General features: G+C 34.0%; 5 protein-coding genes across 5 annotated transcripts in view; 2 read left to right on the top strand and 3 right to left on the bottom strand.

The window, feature by feature from the left end:
- Positions 1–710: 710 nt before the first annotated feature.
- LOC123672106 (polyadenylate-binding protein-interacting protein 1) lies at positions 711–2,739 on the bottom strand. Its single transcript, XM_045606094.1, has 5 exons — positions 2,018–2,739; positions 1,689–1,961; positions 1,165–1,334; positions 971–1,102; positions 711–908 (listed from the first exon to the last, which is right to left on the bottom strand). Exons 1-5 carry the CDS (start codon positions 2,525–2,527, stop codon positions 806–808), a joined length of 1,188 nt encoding a protein of 395 aa, XP_045462050.1. The 5' UTR covers positions 2,528–2,739; the 3' UTR covers positions 711–805.
- Positions 2,740–3,077: 338 nt separating this feature from the next.
- Positions 3,078–4,726, top strand: LOC123672105 (kynurenine aminotransferase-like). The gene is made up of 2 exons (XM_045606093.1): positions 3,078–3,236; positions 3,292–4,726. The coding sequence occupies exon 2, from the start codon at positions 3,307–3,309 to the stop codon at positions 4,600–4,602; it is 1,296 nt and encodes a 431-aa protein (XP_045462049.1). The 5' UTR covers positions 3,078–3,236; positions 3,292–3,306; the 3' UTR covers positions 4,603–4,726.
- A 366-nt stretch (positions 4,727–5,092) lies between these two features.
- Positions 5,093–6,380, bottom strand: LOC123672107 (trafficking protein particle complex subunit 3). Its single transcript, XM_045606095.1, has one exon. It carries the CDS (start codon positions 6,032–6,034, stop codon positions 5,498–5,500), a length of 537 nt encoding a protein of 178 aa, XP_045462051.1. The 5' UTR covers positions 6,035–6,380; the 3' UTR covers positions 5,093–5,497.
- Positions 6,381–6,811: 431 nt separating this feature from the next.
- On the top strand, positions 6,812–8,630 carry LOC123673491 (kynurenine aminotransferase-like). The gene has a single exon (XM_045607996.1). It carries the CDS (start codon positions 7,168–7,170, stop codon positions 8,611–8,613), a length of 1,446 nt encoding a protein of 481 aa, XP_045463952.1. The 5' UTR covers positions 6,812–7,167; the 3' UTR covers positions 8,614–8,630.
- A 312-nt stretch (positions 8,631–8,942) lies between these two features.
- Positions 8,943–20,961, bottom strand: part of LOC123673490 (locomotion-related protein Hikaru genki) — a 62,667-nt gene continuing 50,648 nt past the window's right edge. The window contains exons 6-10 of the mRNA XM_045607995.1: positions 15,374–15,508; positions 13,567–13,710; positions 13,152–13,373; positions 11,607–11,798; positions 8,943–11,026 (exon numbers count right to left, since the gene is read on the bottom strand). Coding sequence (XP_045463951.1) covers positions 10,827–11,026; positions 11,607–11,798; positions 13,152–13,373; positions 13,567–13,710; positions 15,374–15,508 — 893 coding nt within the window. The 3' untranslated portion in view covers positions 8,943–10,826. The remainder of the gene's footprint in view (positions 11,027–11,606; positions 11,799–13,151; positions 13,374–13,566; positions 13,711–15,373; positions 15,509–20,961) is intronic.

Genomic DNA, 20,961 nt, shown 5'->3' with positions numbered 1-20,961 from the left:
GTTCCACAGAATATTTCCGATTCAATGATAGGCTGCGCCCTCTACAGCATTAGTTTTCAACTGTAGGGATATTTATTGTAAACAGGATTTCCTGGATTCCTGGTAATTTGTGATATTTATTCCGGAAAAAATATGACCAACAGTGGACAAATACTGAAGTTGTAGTAACTAAAAAAATGAGACACTAATCGTTCACAGCGAGACTGTCTCTGGTCCCAACCGACACAGCCACAGTCCATGACAGAGTTGGTAGTTTCAAGACTATTTTTCCGAAATTTGGTATAACTTTTTTGCTTGTGGCATACGATGCGCATTCTTAAATTAATGTTTTTATGGAAGATAATGCTAAAAGATCGAAAATATCAGACTGTGGAGAGCTGATTTTCACAACCAAAGAATAAACCAAACTCATTAACAATTCACATATGAAGGTGATCTTAAAACTTGAAGATTTTATGTGAATGTTTAGATTTTCTTAAAATCAATGTGGAAAATAAGCATTATTGGATATTAAGAAAACACTTTTTGTGTAATGATATAATATTTATTCACTACTCAAAGAAGTTCATGTTTTGAGATCATTTATTGATCAATTATTAACTACTGATATTCAGTAAAATTTTCATATGATTTCAACACATCAATAAATTGTTTTTGAGAGTAAAAATAAAATGACTATAAAATACTACAACAGTTATTAAAACATAATATAAATAGAAAACCAGAATTTTATGATAATGTTTTTTATCGAATTAATAGTTAAATATACATCACAATTATTCTTTCTCTTTCAATATGCTTCAAACTACCGTCTACCAAGTTTGACAAATTCTTTAAAAGCAGCTTGGATTTCTTCATCCATCTCAGGTTCAGGATCACAGAGTTCATCAGGATCTTCTGAAGGATCTCTATAATGATTAAGACAAGATATTAATTCAACTCATTATACAGAAGTGCCATTATAACTTACAAGAAATATTCATCAGTTGATTGGAGATTAGCAGCTAAAAATTCTGTTTCTTCATTTGAAAGCATGTTTCCATCAGGATTATAAAACACTGTATTAACATCATCCTCCCAATAGGCTTCTTGTTCACTATTACTAAAAAAAATTTAAATAATGTGAAGTATTTATAATACAAATTAAGAGTTTTGTTTTTATACCTGCCACTGGAGTCTTGACTACTATATCCCCACTTTATATTTCTTAATTTCATAACAATGTCCAACAAACTGAGAGCGGTTCCTGATACATACTGTCTGGTGTTATTTAGCATGTCCATCACTTCATCAAGTGCTTCTTTGTCATATTGTTCTAAAGCTGTTCCTGTTAGCTGAATAAAAAAACAATTGCCAAATTACTATCTTTAGATAGTACAATATAGTACCATTTATATAAATGGTACTTTATTTTCAACATCTATAATGTATTTAGTTTCATTTCACTTTTACAGAAGTGAATAAAAACCTTGGTAATGATGGGTCTCGAGGTTAGAGGACAAAATGAAGATCACTTTCACAACATGCATTTCATAAACAGAAAAGAGAAACATTTGTGGATAATGGAAATAACAATGCGTTCAAGAATACGCCTGTTGGTCAGTCATATTGCCATTTATTGTTATATTATAATGGATAAATTCAGATGAACATACTTTTGTCACTATGCAAAAATATATTTGTCTTACCTTAAGAGCTTGGCATACACATTTTACATTGTTGTCTCCTCTTTCCTGAAGAAGCTGTTTGAAAGCATTCAATAAAAACCTTCCATATATATTTTCATGATGTAATTGTGTATAAAGTTCCGCAACAAAAAGGACAATGCCTTGTTTGTTTGGATTTGAATTCAATTCTCGTTCACATGTTAAATGAAGCTGTGCTCTGAATGTGGGAGATTCTTGCTCTATGCTATAACATAATCTGGCGGCTGTATAACGAAAGCTTTGGTGATCTATAGCCTAAAATGAGAGAAGAATAACATAAAAAGGTTAAAAAAAGTGCTATGAACTTATACCTGACTAACAAGTAAGTCTGTAACACTTGCAAGAGCAATAATGTCTTCAAAGTACGGTCTAAGGGTTTGCCTGAAGATGTCTAAGAGACTATCAAACTGCCCTGGATCACATGTGAGAGTATTGATCAACTGTTTCAACCTTCGGTCATCCAAAGAATTATCAGTATAACGAAAATTATTATCTCCTTGTGAGTAATATCTTGAATTGATTGTAACATCTTTTGATGACTGATTTCTTTGAGAATCTGTATCCTTATGGATTTTCAGTCTGTTTTGTACAGATAATTGAGGAGGTTTTGACATAACTGTATTAGTATTGTCATAATAACATTTATTAGGGATGAATTCAGCAGCTGCAGCATTCAATTTTGATTGTTCCGGTGGAATTATAGGTGTTGAAGAAACAGAACTTCTATCAATATCACTATTGGCCGCAATATTGGGGGCTGATCTAGGTGCTCGCAGAATTTGACCCCTACTAGTAGGATTCCATAATGGTTTGTCTTCCATACTTCTCAGAATTCGTCAATTAGTACTTTTTGAAACTAATTTCGAATATAAATAAAAACAAGTGACTTCCACTAACTCACAATAAATTATCAACAAATACATGAATTTAATAACTGGGCAATAACACTTCCATCGCGCAGGTAAATTGACAACGCTGTAAAAGTCATGCCCAGGGAGCATAAATAATTTAGTTTTATTTCAAATTAATGAATAATTATTTCTGATTTTCTTCAAAAACATGAACATAAATGACACAGCTGTAAGTATTATGGCCAAATGACGCTTCGTACACATTAATCATATTGGATTCCTTGATACATAATAATACAAATATAAAAATTTCTATTATCTCTGAAATTCATACAACACATAAATTCAAAAAGATATAACTCAAATCCATTGGTGAATATTGCAAGGCAATTTACATATTTCTAATACCAATTTTTGGTAAAATTTCGAAAAAGTGTTCCCTATGAATTTTTCTAAATTTATTTTTTGAATAATATGAAATTCAGATCATAGAATCGATCATCAGCTGTTATAGCAAATGAATAATTTGATTTAATAGCAATTTAATTTTAATCAAAAAGTATTATATAAGAATTGCCTAAAATTCGCATAAAATTCAACCTTTATCTTTAATAATCTTGCGCATTCAATTCTTATCAGAAAAATAACTTCTCATGGTCAAAGAACAAAGTTATCGCTGGTAAGGTCAAGATACTTTCAATTTCGTAGTATCCTCATTCCATTCCTCTTTCAAGTTCAATCTCACAGCAATGGCATCAAGTTTGAACCAAAAATTTGGGCTTCCTAAAAGGTATCAAGGAAGTGAAAAAAGTGTTTGGGTTGAATACATACAATTGGCTCTTGATTACAAACCAATATGTAATTTGGGACAAGGGTTTCCCGATTACCCACCACCAAAATATGTAACAGATGCGTTAGCAGAAGTAGCAAGTTCAAAAAACTGTCTTTTACATCAATACACTAGAGGTTTCGGACATCCCCGATTAGTTAATGCTATTGCTAAGTTATACTCAAAAATCATTGAACGAAATTTGAATCCAAATACTGAGGTTCTAACCACTGCAGGTGCATATGAAGCTTTGTATTCTACAATAGTTGGCCATGTGGATGATGGAGATGAAGTTATTATTGTTGAGCCATTTTACGATTGCTATGAGGCTATGGTGAAAACTTCAGGTGGTGTTTGTCGTTTCATTCCGTTAAGACCCAAAAAAAATGATAGGGGATTATCTACATCTGCAGATTGGGTTTTTGATCCAGAAGAACTTAAAAATATGTTCAATGAAAAGACTAAATTATTCATTTTGAATAACCCGAACAATCCTCTAGGTAAGGTATATAAGAAAGAAGAATTGGAAATGATTGCTGATTTATGTAAAAAGTGGAATGTTCTATGCGTTTCCGATGAAGTTTATGAATGGATAGTATACAAACCAAACAAACACATTCGTATAGCAACCTTGCCAGGTATGTGGGAACGAACTATAACTATTGGTTCAGCTGGTAAAACGTTTAGCGTAACAGGATGGAAGCTTGGTTGGGCATATGGACCTGCAAATCTAATGGTCAATTTACATATGGTACATCAAAATTGTGTATACACTGGCACAACACCAATTCAAGAAGCAGTTGCTATATCATTTGAGAAAGAACTCACTCGTTTGAATTCTGAAGAGTGCTTTTTCAATTATTTACCAAAAGAATTGGAAGCTAAAAGAGATATCATGATTAAAGCTCTCATTGAGGCTGATATGAAACCTGTAATACCAGAAGGAGGATATTTTATGGTAACTGACTGGTCACCATTAGCTTCTAAAGTAGATCTTAAAAATGAAAAAGATAAATATCCAGACTATAGATTCACAAAATGGATGACGAAAACTCTTGGGCTGCAAGGGATTCCAGTTACTGCTTTTTACAGTGAACAGCACAAATATCTTGCTGAAAATTTTGTGAGATACTGTTTTATAAAGAAAGATGATAATATTCGAAAAGCAGCTGATATTCTGAGAAAATGGAAAGCATCATTGAAATCTCACTTATGATCTGTTAAGATTACATCATAATATAAATATATCAAATGTTACTTTTTGCTAAAATAGATTTTTATATATATATGTATATAAATATCAAATGTTACTTTCCACCAAAATATATCTTTATTCTGATTATTGTTCTTTAATATCTTCCAGAACCAGCTATAAATATCAAAAACTTCAGGGCTTCCAAGCTAGGATCAATTGGAAAGAACATATATTCTCTCTTCTCTGAAAATTTTATTACATAGAGCTTATACAAGTTAGGAGAACTGGTTGTGTGTATGCTTTGTTACTGTGTTCCATCGCCACTTCAAGCACAGCACTTTTTTGACCCAACAGCGAATGGTTGGACAATCTCTCATAACCAGAAATATAATTCTACAACCAGGGCTCGAACTCCTGACCTTCAGATTAAGTGAACTCGTTCATACCTACTGGACCAACTGCCCGTTAATAAAGATATACACTTATATGAGCTTTACATTGCATGAACAAAGACTGTATAAAAATGTATTTAATAAAGAATACCCAATTACATTCCAAAATAAAGTGAAGTAAAGCTCCCTCAACTACTCGATCTTAAATTGCACTTTTTTTTATTGGAAAATTATATAAAAAATGTAAGCAATAATTTTATTATATATGTTTTATCTCTAATTAAAAAATGTAGTAATATGTAAATTATTTACATCAAAAAAGTGTAAATTAAACTTTTTTCAACAGTAACAATATTCTGATTACAGATGTATTATTTGAAACATGACTTATTGAAGGTAAAAATTGAATACTGACATGAATTTTCAAATTGTAATGAAAATCTGAAAGTTATAATTACTCAAAGAAACTTTATTTAATTCAATAATCCAAGAGTATTTGGATGCATAGCATACTCTACAAATTCTCAGTCTTCGCCAGCTGGTAAAGCATCTTCAAGTCTTCTGATAAATTTCACCCTTATTTCAGTACATGGATCACCTTTCAATTGATCCTGAATAATCCAACTATGAACATCAAGTTGTACCATTTCCAGAGCTCCTCTTATGGCCCCACAAATAACATTGCAATACTTCAAATTTTTTAAATCTTCAGGTAATTCAACTAGATCAGTAAGTGGGTTGCAATCTAATAAGAATGAGAATTCATCTCCAGCAGGACTCCAGTTAGAAACATTTGGTTGCAATCCCAAATACATTTTGAATGCACTTTGTATTTTATCTGCAGTATCCTTCAAATCCATACACTTGCCTGTACCTGTTTTAGCAAGAAAATCTTCAATTAAGCGAACACCCATATTGTAACCTAATCTTTCCAATTGTTTTCCAACATCATCAGTATTTTCAGCATCTTTCACCATTTGTGCCACCAAAGCTCCATAAGTTAGAGTAACAAGTTCTGAATTTACTTTTTTTGAATCAAATCTCGTTGATGCTCGCGACATTATGAAGTCAATTTGTTATTTATTCCACCTCACTTGTATATTGTGGAATACGAAAGTTCAAGAATGAACTACAAAAACCCAAATTTAGTATTCAACAACTAATGATGTGTATACATTGATTAATTAAAAATATTAGGTGAACAGTAATAATACATGAATATTTTCAAATTTGATCCGGTTAGATGAAAGTTGAATGTCATTACAATTTACAATAGGGAAAACAGATGATGTGTCGATTCAATCAATCAATTATAGCTATATAGCTATGTTACCAATACTAGCTCTGGAAAAATATATCATATATAAGTATATCCATATATAATAATAATAATAAATTGTTATTTATTATGATTTATTATTTCTTATTATTATATCAGAATCATAGATCTCTATTATTATTACTCTATGATTTGAATCTACGCAATCAGAGACATAGAGATATCATCAAAATCATAGAATTAATAAATCCATTATTATTAGTTCGATGATCAAAATATACTCATCCACAGAACTATATTATTAATCTTCTTCTTTCCTTTATCGTTACTACCAATCTATTTATCAATTTATCACAGAACACATTGGATTAATGCTGCAAAGGATCGACAAAAATGGATAGGATTACGGGATGAGAGGCCTATGTCCAGCAGTGGACTCACTCTCAGTCAGGCTGAATCTTAGAACATACAATATGCTATACTCTAAGGACTGAATGAAAAAGATGAAGAAGATTGCAAATACATCAATTTGACATTAGGTCTATGATCGATTGAAGTTTTCTTCAAATTGACATTTAACAGTGTTGACAATCCTTGAAATTTTGTAAATTAATGAAATTATAATAAATCAAGAAATTTGGGCTGAAACTATAATTTTTTTATTACATTTGGACCTCAGCTCAATTGGAGGCTAATCAATAGAAAATTAGTATTTTTATATTTCAATATATTAAAACAAAAAATAATATGTAGCGTAAAAAAGCTTTCATAAGATCTGAGAGTGAAGGACTAAAGGTCAAATTTTTATCTAAATTCATTATAATATTTCTATAAACATTTGCCTGCTTCATGAGGATGTGAATAAGCTTATTGTTTTTGCATGTTTAACCATTCAGGGAAGTTGAATTATCCTACATGACGTGCGTAAAAATTTCCCGTAAATGTCTGCTATCTTTTATTAGGAATAGAAGTTTGACAACAGTGCGCTTATTGAGTGGGAAAAGCGAGGCTGGTGATAAAATTTTAGAAAGTCCTTCAGTGAAAGCGTCCTCTTTGCCTCCAGAAGCCACAATGAGTACTGGTCTAGGAGATAAATTTTGTCTTCCAAAAAGATACCAAGGAAGTGAGAAAAGTGTGTGGGTGGAATATATCCAACTGGCATTGGAATACAAACCAGCTTGTAACTTAGGTCAAGGCTTTCCGGACTACCCACCACCAAAATATGTTACAGAAGCTCTAGCGCAAGTTGCAAAGAGTGATAACTGTCTTTTACATCAGTATACAAGAGGATTTGGCCATCCTCGATTAGTTAATGCAATTGGAAAGCTATATTCTGAATTAATAGGACGTCAATTGAATCCCAATACTGAAATTCTCACAACAGCTGGTGCCTATGAAGCTTTATATTCTACCATTATAGGTCATGTTGATGAAGGTGATGAGGTTATTATTATTGAACCATTTTTCGATTGCTATGAACCTATGGTTAAAATGGCTGGTGGAATATGTAAATTTATTCCTCTGAGACCTAAAGAGAATGAAACTGGGATTTCTTCTTCAGCTGATTGGGTTTTGAATCCTAAAGAACTCGAAAGTATGTTTAATGAAAAGACTAAAATGCTGATTTTGAATACACCAAATAACCCTCTTGGAAAAGTATTTACATTAGCTGAACTTGTTATGATTGCTGATTTATGTAAAAAATGGAATGTCTTATGTGTATGTGATGAAGTATACGAGTGGATAGTGTACAAGCCTAACAAACACATCCGAATGGCTACATTACCAGGCATGTGGGATCGAACAATAACAATTGGTTCAGCTGGTAAAACATTCAGTGTAACAGGTTGGAAGGTTGGTTGGGCTTATGGTCCTGCAAATCTTATGGTGAATTTACAAATGATACATCAAAACTGTGTTTATACTGGTACAACTCCCATTCAAGAAGCTGTGGCCATTTCGTTTGAGAAAGAAATTTCACGCTTAGGTTCAAATGATTGTTTCTTTATTCAGTTGGCTAGAGAATTGGAAGCAAAAAGAGATATGATGGTTAAGGCCCTCATCGAAGCTGGAATGAAGCCAGTAATACCAGAAGGTGGTTATTTTATTTTGACTGATTGGTCTCCTATTTCTAAATTTATTGATCTTAATAGTGAGAAAGACAAATATAAAGATTATAAATTTACCAAGTGGATGACAAAAAAGCTTGGTTTACAAGGAATACCATCAAGTGCCTTCTATAGTGTGCCAAATAAGCCATTGGCAGAAGATTATGTCAGGTACTGTTTTATTAAGAAGGATGAAAATATTAAAAAAGCAGCTGATATTCTTATGAAGTGGAAAGCTTCAGTAGGATTGTAAAAGAAGATGTGAATGTTTTCCTGGGAATGGGTGTAATAATGCCCTCATAATAATTATATGCATTATTGAAAATGCAGGAAAAATCTTTGTTGAAACATTTTTTTGTTGGAAATTTTATTATATTACTATGTGTATTTTATTGAACAATATCAGAAGTATTCTTATTTGGAAGTTATGATGTATGTTAATTGTTAACTGAATTTTATTAAATTTTAATCAGCAGGAATGAGCATTTCACTTGTTTCTTTCAACTTATTCAAGAAATTCAATATTTAGGGATCAGTTCATTCTCTTTGTGTTGTGATGGGTGAAGAAAAAGCTAAAGCAACTCGATTGCAATATAAATAATTTATTTTTCAACATCAAAATATTTGTTCTCAAAGTACATTTATGATATATTCTGGAACAAGGAAACATATCTTAAGTTCTGAATACTTAACACAGTCCTGTTTTTATTCTAAAAAAGAATTTTTTGACAGAGCTGTATTCTAACAAATCATTTACATTCTACAATGTTATAAATCTTACAAATTTATATTTATTTATCAATGTACAAAAGACACTTAGCCTATACAAAACAATCATTATGATTATACAATTGAATATAAATCAATTTTTCTCGAAATTTACATAGCGCTTAAAGTGCATTCACTTCTTGTTGTTTTCATCTATCCTAATGAAGTACTATATTGAAATAATTTACATTGTCACGTTTTATGATCTGAAATGATTAAACATTCTAATTCACATAATTTATATGTATATGTTCTAAATTCTAATACAAATTCTTTGATCGAATGTTTCATTATGTTGGGTTGTGAATTGTTGAACAAACGACGTTATATATATTTATTTTCAACTCCTATGAAAACAGATAAAAGTTCTTCTCTGAATATCATTGGTTTAGTCTCCATACATTATCAATTATCATCATTAACAATTTTTTATTTCAAATTATTCAAGTTGAAGAAATTAAAGTGGAAAAAAATAAAACAGCATAAATATGAAATATGCATCAAGAATGTGTTTTGTTAAATGATTTTACTGAAATATTTAGAACTATCACATTGTACTGATAACTTTTTAGAATATGTTCCACACTACTATTTACAAAATAAGAATAATTTTATGAGAAGTTCATCTCAATAAATTATTTGCATGAGATGAGCTATTCATGGAATGATTCAATCAATTATTCTGTTGAGACTTCTAATTTGTCGATTTAAGTTACCAAAAACAATATTCGAGCAATAAATCGCAACTGTAGGCAAAAATTTCGGGCATGCTATACGAAGTTATCCATAAAGCACAAAGATTACAGATCTGTAATCTGTGATAAAGCAGCAGAGCGAAAAATTGTGGTTGATGAAACAGTCCCGGAAAGAAGCGAATGAAGTTTCTAGTAGGAATTCTTATCAGCACCATCTATTCGCGTCAATTCAAAATAATGTAGTTTTCTATAGCTCCATTCCATCCGTGTTTAAGTCATAGACATAGAATAATACGTCTATCGTTTAAGTAGTTTATTCCAGCGTTTTCCACCATTTGTGAGATGTTTGGCAATCCTGGTGTGTCCACTGGTTAGAATTTGTTCAAGATGCGAACTTGGGTTTGGTGAAGCTTCTCCTTTCTTCCGAAAGTAGCGCTGTATAATTCACTTCACTGATTTCACTGTTAAATGGACAGTTTTCCATAGAAACGATTCGGAAATCACTTGAAGCAGTCAACAACAGTCGCCTGTTAAAGCTTAAACTTTTTCCAGAGATATTGTTCAACTGGTCAGACATTTCAATGACAACGAATTAGTAGAAGAGATCAGAGTAATGCAGAAAGTTGGTTCGGACCACCAGAGTATTTAAGAGGAGTAGCTAGTAATCCTTCAATCCAATCTGTTCGGCTGAATTTTTGATGCTTGATCAAGTTTAATTACTAGATTATACTCGCTATTATCTAATTAATATACCTAAATACTAGCGTAGCCCGAACAAGGTTGAAAATATGTCTATATAACTTCTGATTATCTTTTTCATTATTCAAAGTTCTACTGTCGTGTGCGATTGTAACTTAAATCTATATTTAGTCATATTGATTACGTTATCAGTTTTTGTACATTATCAAAATTGTTTCCAATTATACATATTTTTGTTATAACTAAATTCTAGTTATTAATAGTTCCTGATAAATTAGGTTATATACAGAAGATTCTATCCAATTTATATTTGTGAGTAGTTGGTACAGTTTGGTAATGGGGAGGACCACCTACCATCCGATAGACATTTGGGTCGATTTTCTAGACGAGATTCGTATCCAGGATTGCACGTTATCTGCAGTTCATCTCCTGGCTCATATGCATATTTTATTGGTGCTACAACACCGTTGTCTGGGTCCCCTAAATAGGGGCATCTCGGTCGACCTGAAATTGTGAAAATGATAGAAATGAGATTTTATAAATAAGATGATCTTAAGACACACAGAGTATTTTATCGTGTTTTATGTATTTTGTCTGTTGAGTTTGTTAATGGAATAGTCATCCATCTCCGGTCATTGACAAGGGGAAATTAGCTATCAGCTGCATGTTGTTACCTACTGTTGTCATTTACATAAGAGTTAATATTCGAGAAGAATATGTCGAAAAAAAAGTCAGTGACAAAAAAAAATCGATTGATTTGAAATTTTGTTTGTGGCCGTACCTACAATATTGATTTTAAGCTGTGTAAATTTTTGGTTCATCGCATCACTAGATCCATTGAAAATTCAAGCTAAACTTCTAAAAGGAAACCTAAATATTCAAAAATTTAGTAGTACCTATATGAAAAAAACCATTCGCTTCTTTGTTCTAAACTTCAGTCTGTAGATAATGTTGAAATTTGATAGGATCGGAAGTCAGTATAGACAACCACAAAAGGAAAAATATAACTGAAAACAATTTATAGTACTCTAATGAACTCATTAAGATACTGAAATAGAGAAAAAAAGTAACATTCAAAACTTACATAAAGGAGGTGGGTGTGACCAAAATCCAGTTTCTGTGCAGATTATACTTGCTTCGCCTTCCAGCTGGTGTGCACCTCTGCAGGCGAATTGCACCAAACTGCCAACAGCATATCTTCCTCCGTCCATTCCTGCAGACTCTGATTGAATCAAGTGAGCATTGGCTGGAATAGATGGTGGGGGACACTGTATCGCTATAAAAAAAGTTATTGTCATTTTCAATAACTGAAGACCAATCCGAAATGGTCAGGTTAGTAAAAGAACATATCCAAGTTCAACCATAACCTGATTGTGGTAATTCTGTTGAAGGACATACGGATTACTAGCTAACCTAAACTAACCGTTTTAGAGATAAAATAAAGGAAAGTTGGTGTATTTTAAATGGGACACCCTATATTAGACTTGATTAAAATTATGCAATGGACGCAAAATGAATTATATCTCGAAATAAATGAAACATATTTATATATTATAAGGTAATAGGTAAACCATAACAAAATGAAGCCTGTTATACGTTTCAAAGATATTGAGTTTTGACTTCATTTTTTTTGATGGGAGACCTTATAACGAGTGTTTTTTTTCGAGGTATATAACTTTAAGTTGGCATTACTGTTCAAGATGGCGACCGATTTAACAGCTGTCAAGTGATTTATTCTCAGTTTGGTTCTGTGCGGAATACGTATCGCGCACTACGTCCATTTTATTTTGTTTAGCGATGAAGCGCACTTCTGGTTGAATGGCTACGTCAACAAACAAAACTGCCGCATTTGGAGTGAAGCTCTAATTCTCAAGTGTATGTCGAAACACCGTTACATCCAGAAAAACTGACTGTTTGGTGCGCTTTATGGGCTGGTGGAATCATTGGTCCGTATTTCTTCAAAAACGATGATGGCCAGAACGTTACAGTCAATGGTGATCGGTATAGAGCTATGATTACTAATTTTTTCATTTCTGCATTGAACAACCATGATGTCCAGGAGCTGTGGTTCCAACAAGACGGCGCAACATGTCACACAGCTCGTGCCACAATCGATTTATTGAAAGACACGTTTGGTGACCGCCTAATTTCACGTTTTGGACCTGTGAATTGGCCTCCAAGATCTTGTGATTTAACACCGCTAGACTACTTTCTGTGGGGCTATGTAAAGTCATTAGTCTATGCGGATAAGCCACAAACCCTTGACCATTTGGAAGACAACATTCGCCGTGTTATTGCCGATATATGGCCACAAATGTTGGAAAAAGTCATCGAAAATTGGACGTCCAGATTGGACTACATGCGAGCCAGCCGTTGCGAGCATATGCCAGAAATCATATTTAAAATGTAATGCCACAAGATTATCTTGCGAATAAATAAAATTCATGTCAATCGAATAATCCATCGTTGTTTTATTGCAATTTAAAGTTCTATAGCTCTAAAGAAAACATCCTTTAGTTTGCGACATGCTTTCGGTGAGCATCGAGATTGAGACAGCCTGTACATATAAATTGCAATTTCTTGGTACGTTTTGATCATAAGCACAGTAAAAAACATATTTCATACTTACGAATACATTTCGGCAGAGGTCCTGACCAATTTCCAGATATCTCACACTCTAAGCCCGGTGGACCAAGAAGTCTGTATCCCCAGGCACAAACAAACACTGCTCTACCTCCGTACGTGTTGTTGTGTTCTTCAAGGTGTAAATGAGGTTCCTCAATCTCACCAGGACCATCCAGTTGAGGACATTTGACTGGTTCACATCTGGGTATGATAGCCGACCATTTACCTGCGATAATTTTTGTCTTTTAAAGTTGGGACCTTCACGAACAACAATCTGATGGATTTTGCTAAATGACACTTATTGAGGCATTGTATTCATATTCAGTTCTAAAATTAACTGACAGTGTGAACTTAGATTCCTGCTGAGCACTGGAAGAATTTTTATGCGGAAACTGCCAAATATTTCAAAGTGAAATTACCTGATGCTTGACACGTTAAATTGGATGATCCGCTGACGTAGAATCCTATTGGACATTGAAAAATTGCAGAATGTCCTAATTTGGTGCCCTCCACTCTAACTGTTAGGTGAGGACCTTTGACGGTGATAGGGTCGCAGTGAACAGCTGAAAAAAATTAAAGCAATAATTTATATGAATTCAGTAGGAGTATTATAACTGGATGGAATAATTTCTGAAATGCCATGAAAACATATACCTAGTTACGTTTGGAACAAAATTCTTAAGATAATAACAAAAAATAATGAATTAATACATAATATATGTTATATTAACATAATTTGTGGCATGCTACATTGGAAATTAGATGATATTCAACTAAACAAGAAAGTTGATGAAAATCTGGGCGTACACCAATGCGTATCTTCGTGCAGTGAAACTTTCATATCATTTCTTTTCCTGGTTTCTTTAAATGAATATCGATAATTATCGCAACCAAATTTATATAATTGTTTTCCTTTATCATGTTTGTAAAACCCTCAAAAAAGGTTTTTTTTTGGTGTTTTTTCTTTACTAAATTCCTGATTGGTGTTCCTGATAAACACTAAAAGTTTGATCATTACATTGAGCGACCTTCGTCGAAAGACAGCCCGACATCATTGTCAATTGTCAGCTTACAAGTCGCAGTATTTACTCTCCTTACTATTGAAGAACTGTCAGACCTAAGTTCTTATCAACTTCGGGGGAGGAAGATTGGCTCAGTATAGAGCTAGGACATTCATCTCTTCAGGGAAGTGATTTGTGAATTTGAAAAATTACATTCTTTATTTTTGTACATATAAAAAATTCGGATTCACTTATACGTATTTCCATTTTTGTAAAATATTGTATGCAAATTTTACTGGTAGGTACCAAATATTTTAAAAATTCAGATTGTAAAATAATTGTGTGAATATAAGAGGTGTTTGATCGATCTGGGTTTTTGTCCCTTCCATTTGGTGAATTCAGAGATCAGAACCACGACTCTAATCAAACGACTGTGCTCGGGCATTTTGAGTTGTAACAAAGAGGTTACACATAATGGCCCCACGTTGGGCGCCAAAATTATGTATAACCTCTTTGTTACAACTCAAAATGCCCGAGCACAGTCGTTTGATTTTTGACTGTAATATATTCGATAGAAAATTTTTGTTTGTTACTCTTTTCTTTATGCAGGATCAGTCAAAATAGCAAAAATGGGAAAAAATCCATATTTATCGATTATTTATTTTTGATTTATTATAGTTATTCCACAACTGAATCCAAATTCACTGAACTTTGATGAATTCAGAGATCAGAACCACGACTCTAATCAAACGACTGTGATCGGGCATTTTGAGTTGTAACAAAGAGGTTACACATAATGGCCCCACGTTGGGCGCCAAAATTATGTACAAGTTTGTTACAACTTAAAATGCCCGAGCACAGTCGTTTGATTAGAGTCGTGGATCTGATCTCTGAATTCATCAAATTTCAGTGAATTTGGATTCAGTTGTGGAATAACTATAATAAATCAAATAAATAATCGATAAATATGGATTTTTTCTCATTTTTGCTATTTTGACTGATCCTGCATGAATAAAGAGTAACAAATAAAGTTTTTCTATCGAATATATTACAGTTGAAATATAGGAAAATATTCATCTTATTTCCACAACATATTTTTTTATACATTGTTTATTTCTTGAGGAACCTAGGGGGGGGCAGACTTTTGACGATGTGTGTATGTTTGTTTATAATGAAACACCCTGCATATCGAAAATAATAAATCAAAAGGAGAAAACCCACTCACCTGTTACTTTGAGCGTGATGCTGTTGGTGTTTCCTCTTGGCGTGGCGCAAGTGAACGTTCCGGAATCCTGCATTTTGGCATAATAAATCGATAGTCTATACTTGAAGTTTCGTTCCTCGGAAGCGATCGCCCATCCTGCAACAGAATAATTATGTTTACTCTCGAAGGAGGATCTTGCATGCGAGCGATATCAATATTTCAGATTGGCCTTTACGGCATTTGGGATAAGCCGTTCGGAGAGTCGTGGTTATATTGATTGCGATATTGCGTTTAGGACGTTAATGCGAAAGGGGAATTTGGTGGTCAACTGTTAGTCCCACATTATGAGGTTATTCTTCGGGTTTATCCTGGTTTGGGGTGAAGACGGTGAGATAACACCAGTAGTGGATGGTGTCTATAACGGCAGTGTGCACCGAAGAATGCTATCCAAGATTATTTTTGAACTCGAGTTAAATCTTTCACTTCGTCTGTTGCACCGCACATTAAATTTACTACTTCAGATTTTAATAATATATAATATAGAAAATAATTTCTTGCATATTCTATCTGCTAAACCACAAGTACCAAACATGTTTGGAAACCGCTCATTTTTATTAATCTAAAAATGTAACAAACTACAGGGTGTTACATTCAAACCAATTGCCGCTAGACAATAAGTATTTTTGATAATATTGTTAATTTAACTAATAAAGATTGTTACGCGTTACTTCATAAGCACACACAAAACTATTGTATTTTTGTCCACCCTGTACCAATTGGAATCAACATGTGATACATTTTTGGAATCAGCTCAGCTAGAGTAATCGGAAAATTGAGGCAAAATGGGGGTTTTCCATTAAAAAAAATGACGGTGACGTCATTACTCGAAAGTAATTCTCCCTGTATATTAGATTATCATTTTAAAATACGGTAAATTAAAATAAAAAATCAACGTGTTTCAGGATTATTTCTTAAAATGGTCTGTTTAGCTAAAAATCAATTTTTTCCATACTTTACGGACACAGTGTATCTTAATATATATATTTCTTGTGTGCGTGTGTATGTGACTGAACTCCTCCTAAACGACTGGACCAATTTTGATGAAATTTTTTGTGTGTGTTCGTGGAGATTCGAGAATGGTTTAGATTTACAGTTTGGTCTACTGGAAAATGTTTTTTCAATTAATTTCTTATTTATAAGGAGTTGTTGATTTTGGAATGTCAAACGATGACATTTTGTGGCTTAGACATAGAAAATCCGTGTTTTTCTCACGGCCAATTGTACGTTGCGTGTTCCAGAGTTGGAAAACCATCGAGTTTGTTTGTTTATACTCCTCATGGACTAACTAAAAATATTGTACATCCAATGGCATTACGATAAATTAAGTTTTTGTAAATTAAAAAAAAATAAATATATTATATGTTATAAAATGTTTTGAGTGCAAGCTCTTTCACCTTTCATTAAAATGAGTTAAAGTTTTCATTTACGATGCTGTTATTTATTTAACAAAGTAATAACTTTTCAATAATAATTTTCATCAAAGCGGTCCAGATTGTTTCAGCTCATTAAAAAAAGTATGAAATTAAAGACGTGTGTACAGGACAACGTCTGTCGGGTCCGCTAGTATACCTATAATATATTTATTAGGTGTACAACTTTGCTTCCGCTGTTTTGCAATAAATGGCTATAGCGGTCAGTCGAAATAAGTAGATCGTAGATATCATACAATAAGATTAGGTATTTGTAAAGATAACGCCATCGAAATATTAGTCGATTTGTGTCTGCATCATAAAGTTATTCTCGATTAAACATGTCAGCTTACGAGCCAAATTCAGGTCATTTGCGGGAGGTTTCAATTTTCTGCTTTAATATGAAGAAATCTGCGGCTGAGGCTCATCGAATGCTCTCAAATACCTATGGTGAGGCTGCTATTAGTGAAAGAACGTGCCGAGAATGGTCTCAACTCTTCAAGAACGGTGATTTTGACGTCGAAGACTAGCATGGCGATGGAAGAGAGAAGGTTTTCGAAGATGCAGAATTGGAAGCATTAATTGATCAAGTCTTATGTCAAACGCAACAAGAATTGGAAGGATCATTGCATTGGGAGTGACGCAACAGGCCATTTCAAAACGCCTTAAAGGCATGGGAACTGATTCAAAAACAAGAAAATTGGGTGGCGTACGAGTTGGAGCCGAGATATGTTTAACGGCGTTAGTTTGCTTGTGAACAGATGCTTGCAAGGCAAAGACGGAAAGGATTTCTGCATCGCTATTAGTGAAAGAACGTGCCGAACGTGGTTTCAACGCTTCAAAAACGGTGATTTAGACGTCGAAGACTAGCATGGCGGTTGAAGAGAGAAGGATTTAGAAGATGCAGAATTGGAGGCATTACTTGGTCAAGACTCGTGTCAAACGCAACAAGAAGGATCATTAGGAATGACGCAACAAGCCATTCAAAAACGCCTGAAAGTCATGGGAATGATTCAGAAACAAGGATATTGGGTGCCGTACGAGTTGAAGCCGAGAAAGGTTGAAAGGCGTTTGTTTGCTTGTGAAGCTGCTTGCAAAGCATAGACGGAAGGGATTTCTGCATCGCATTGTAACTGGAGACGAAAAATTGGTTCATTACTCTAATCCCAAGCGCAAAAAATCATGGGGATATCCCGGCCATGCTTCCACGTCGACGGCCTGACCGATAATTCACGGTTCTAAGTTCATGCTCAGTATTTGGTGGGACTACATGTGTTGAAACTTGTTAAATTAGGATGTGTATATTTATTTTTATGTTAAATAAATTTTCCAATGTTCATACCGAATTTCAGGAGAGCAAATAGAATAGAAGAGTTTATTTAGTAGTTTTTTCATACAATATTTTTTTATTTCATTTTCAAGAGAATAATATCATTAAAATTGGGATTGATTATATTATGCCAAGTAGTGCGCAACATTTTTAGCATTTTTAAGTGTAGAGATATTCTTCGTTGAAAAGAGAAATGATGTGTTAGTGTCAATCATGGAAGGCTGTAGTCCGGTTAGCCAAAACCCACCCAGGGTTTTAGAACTACAGAAGAAGAACTAGAAGAATAAGAAAAAGAAGAAGAAGAAGTAGTAGTAGTAGTAGAAGAAGAAGAGGAAGAAGTGTGTTAGTATTAATTATTGAATTTTCGGATTCTACGACATTCCTCAATTTCATATTTTTTCTGGAACGATTCCAAGAGTTTATTATCGAAAAACTAAACGAAAACAGTTACAAAACTTCATATGATGAATTATTATTTCCTGTTTTGTATCGAAAATATTCCACGGGCCGGAATCTATTGATTAAAAAGCAGCAAAATTGCAGAATGGCTTAGTCAAGGCGTATTGTTTCCCAGAAAAATCCCGGATATCACGATGTCCCATCAATTTAGCTTCGACGGAAATGAAATGTTCAAATCAGCGGTATCGACTAGACAACAATGCTCGTGCATCATGAGGAACATCTGAATATCGAGATGAAAACCTCAAATCCCAACCGAATGAGGCTCTCAAACGAGATAGAGATGTCGCAATTCTCAGTCCATACTACTCTATACAATCCTATTATTTGTCTTGTCACGAGCAGAATAACCAAATAATCATTCTGTCATCGGAAATGAAAGTATAAACAACGTGGGTTGGAGAGGACTATCTATTTCAAGGAAGCTGTTGCTTTGTGCGGGCAAGCGAAGGAATTGAAGTGACTGAGAGGAATTTTCGGCCTGCTGAGTTCAGAAGTTTTGGGATTTCATAGTTACATTTGCTTCCACCATGTTCGTCTTTCCATTTTGGGGCTTGATTTGACTATAATCATCTGATTCTGACTTCTGTTGGCATTCAGAGAAATCATGCAATGATTTTATTCCAATTAATTACGAGCTTGGGTACCTTAGGGTGGAGATGTTTGAAATGAGATGATTCAGATGATATTTCCAAAGATAGGAACAAATTTCATTGTGCCTATCAAAAACCTTTATTGGCTTTTTCAACATCAAACCGCCATATAGATTTTAGAATCAGATGATAAGAGTTGAGCCAACATAGGTATATTCTTTTGTCATTTCGACTCCAATCACCTGATTGGAAAGGAGGTCGTTAATAAAACTGACAACCTCCTTAAGGGCCTTGGCCGTTACCTCTCTGGTATCCAGGACCGGCTTACCCATGTGAATGGTTCTTAGGCCAGCCAGCTCCGGACACTTGCATACCATGTGTTCAGCTGTTTCTGCTTCCGATCCACAGAGCCTGCAAATCTCGTCTGCTGACTTTCTCATACGGTACAAATGATGTTTGTACCGACAGTGCCCCGTCAGCAGTACGACCATCACCCGAAGCTCGGCTCGTGACAGCTTCAAGAGCTTTTTGGCGTAGGTAGGTGAAATCGTCACGAATTTCTCTTCCTGAACAAGTCTAGGAGTGTTAGTTCAGTGGATTATCCTGTTGTTCAACTCCCATAGCTGGACCGCAGCTTTATATTGGTCTTTTTCTAGCCTACAGAAAGGCTCAGGTCCAGCAGGTGTTAACCTTGATGCACTTTTTGCAAGTTCATCAGCTTTTTCATTTCCTTCAACCCCACAGTGCCCTGGTACCCATAGTAGAGTCATCTGATTTCCTCTGGCCAGTTGCTTTATGGTGTTACGGCACTCCCAAGTCAGCAGAGATTCCAGGGATCTCAGAAGAAATTTAATAATTCACTATCTATCTTCAAATCTACCTTTAAATGGAAAGAATGACCTTCAAAATAAGTATTATTCCTAAAAGAACAAACTGGAATTACTGATGATTAGCTGGTTATTTGCTGGTCAAATCCTCAAAACCCCTATACATTTATTTCAGAGACCCAATATCTTCCTGAACTTTATCGCAAATCAACTTGCTATAATTCAGGTTACGTTCCAAACTATATCCCTATTACTCGAAAATGGATTTTCATCAACCATAGACTGCTTCCATGAGAAACAAATTCGATAATTCACCATCTACCTCAACATCTACCTTTAAATGGAAAGGATGACCTTCAAAATGAGTATTCTTCCTGAAGGAACAAACTGGAATTACTGATGATAAGCTGGTTATATGCAGGTCAAATCCTCAAAACCCCTGTACATTTATTTCAGAGACCCAATATCTCCTGAACTGTGGCGCAAATCAACTTGCTAGGATTCAGGTTACGTTACAAACTATTTCCCTATTACTCGAAAATGGATTTTCATCAACCATAAACTGCTTCCATGAGAAACAAATTCGATAATTCACCATCTACCTCAACATCTACCTTTAAATGGAAAGGATGACCTTCAAAATAAGTATTCTTCCTAAAGGAACAAACTGGAATTACTGATGATAAGCTGGTTATATGCAGGTCAAATCCTCAAAACCCCTGTACATTTATTTCAGAGACCCAATATCTCCTGAACTGTGGCGCAAATCAACTTGCTAGGATTCAGGTTACGTTACAAACTATTTCCCTATTACTCGAAAATGGATTTTCATCAACCATAAACTGCTTCCATTAGAAACAAATTCGATAATTCACCATCTACCTCTACATCTACCTTTGAATGGAAAGGATAACCTTCTAGAGAAATATTC

The sequence above is a fragment of the Harmonia axyridis genome, chromosome 2 (genome assembly GCF_914767665.1).
Source record: "Harmonia axyridis chromosome 2, icHarAxyr1.1, whole genome shotgun sequence".
NCBI classification, from domain to species: domain Eukaryota; kingdom Metazoa; phylum Arthropoda; class Insecta; order Coleoptera; family Coccinellidae; genus Harmonia; species Harmonia axyridis.
Note: the sequence above shows the minus strand (reverse complement) of the source record. Positions and strands in the feature narration are given on the sequence as shown.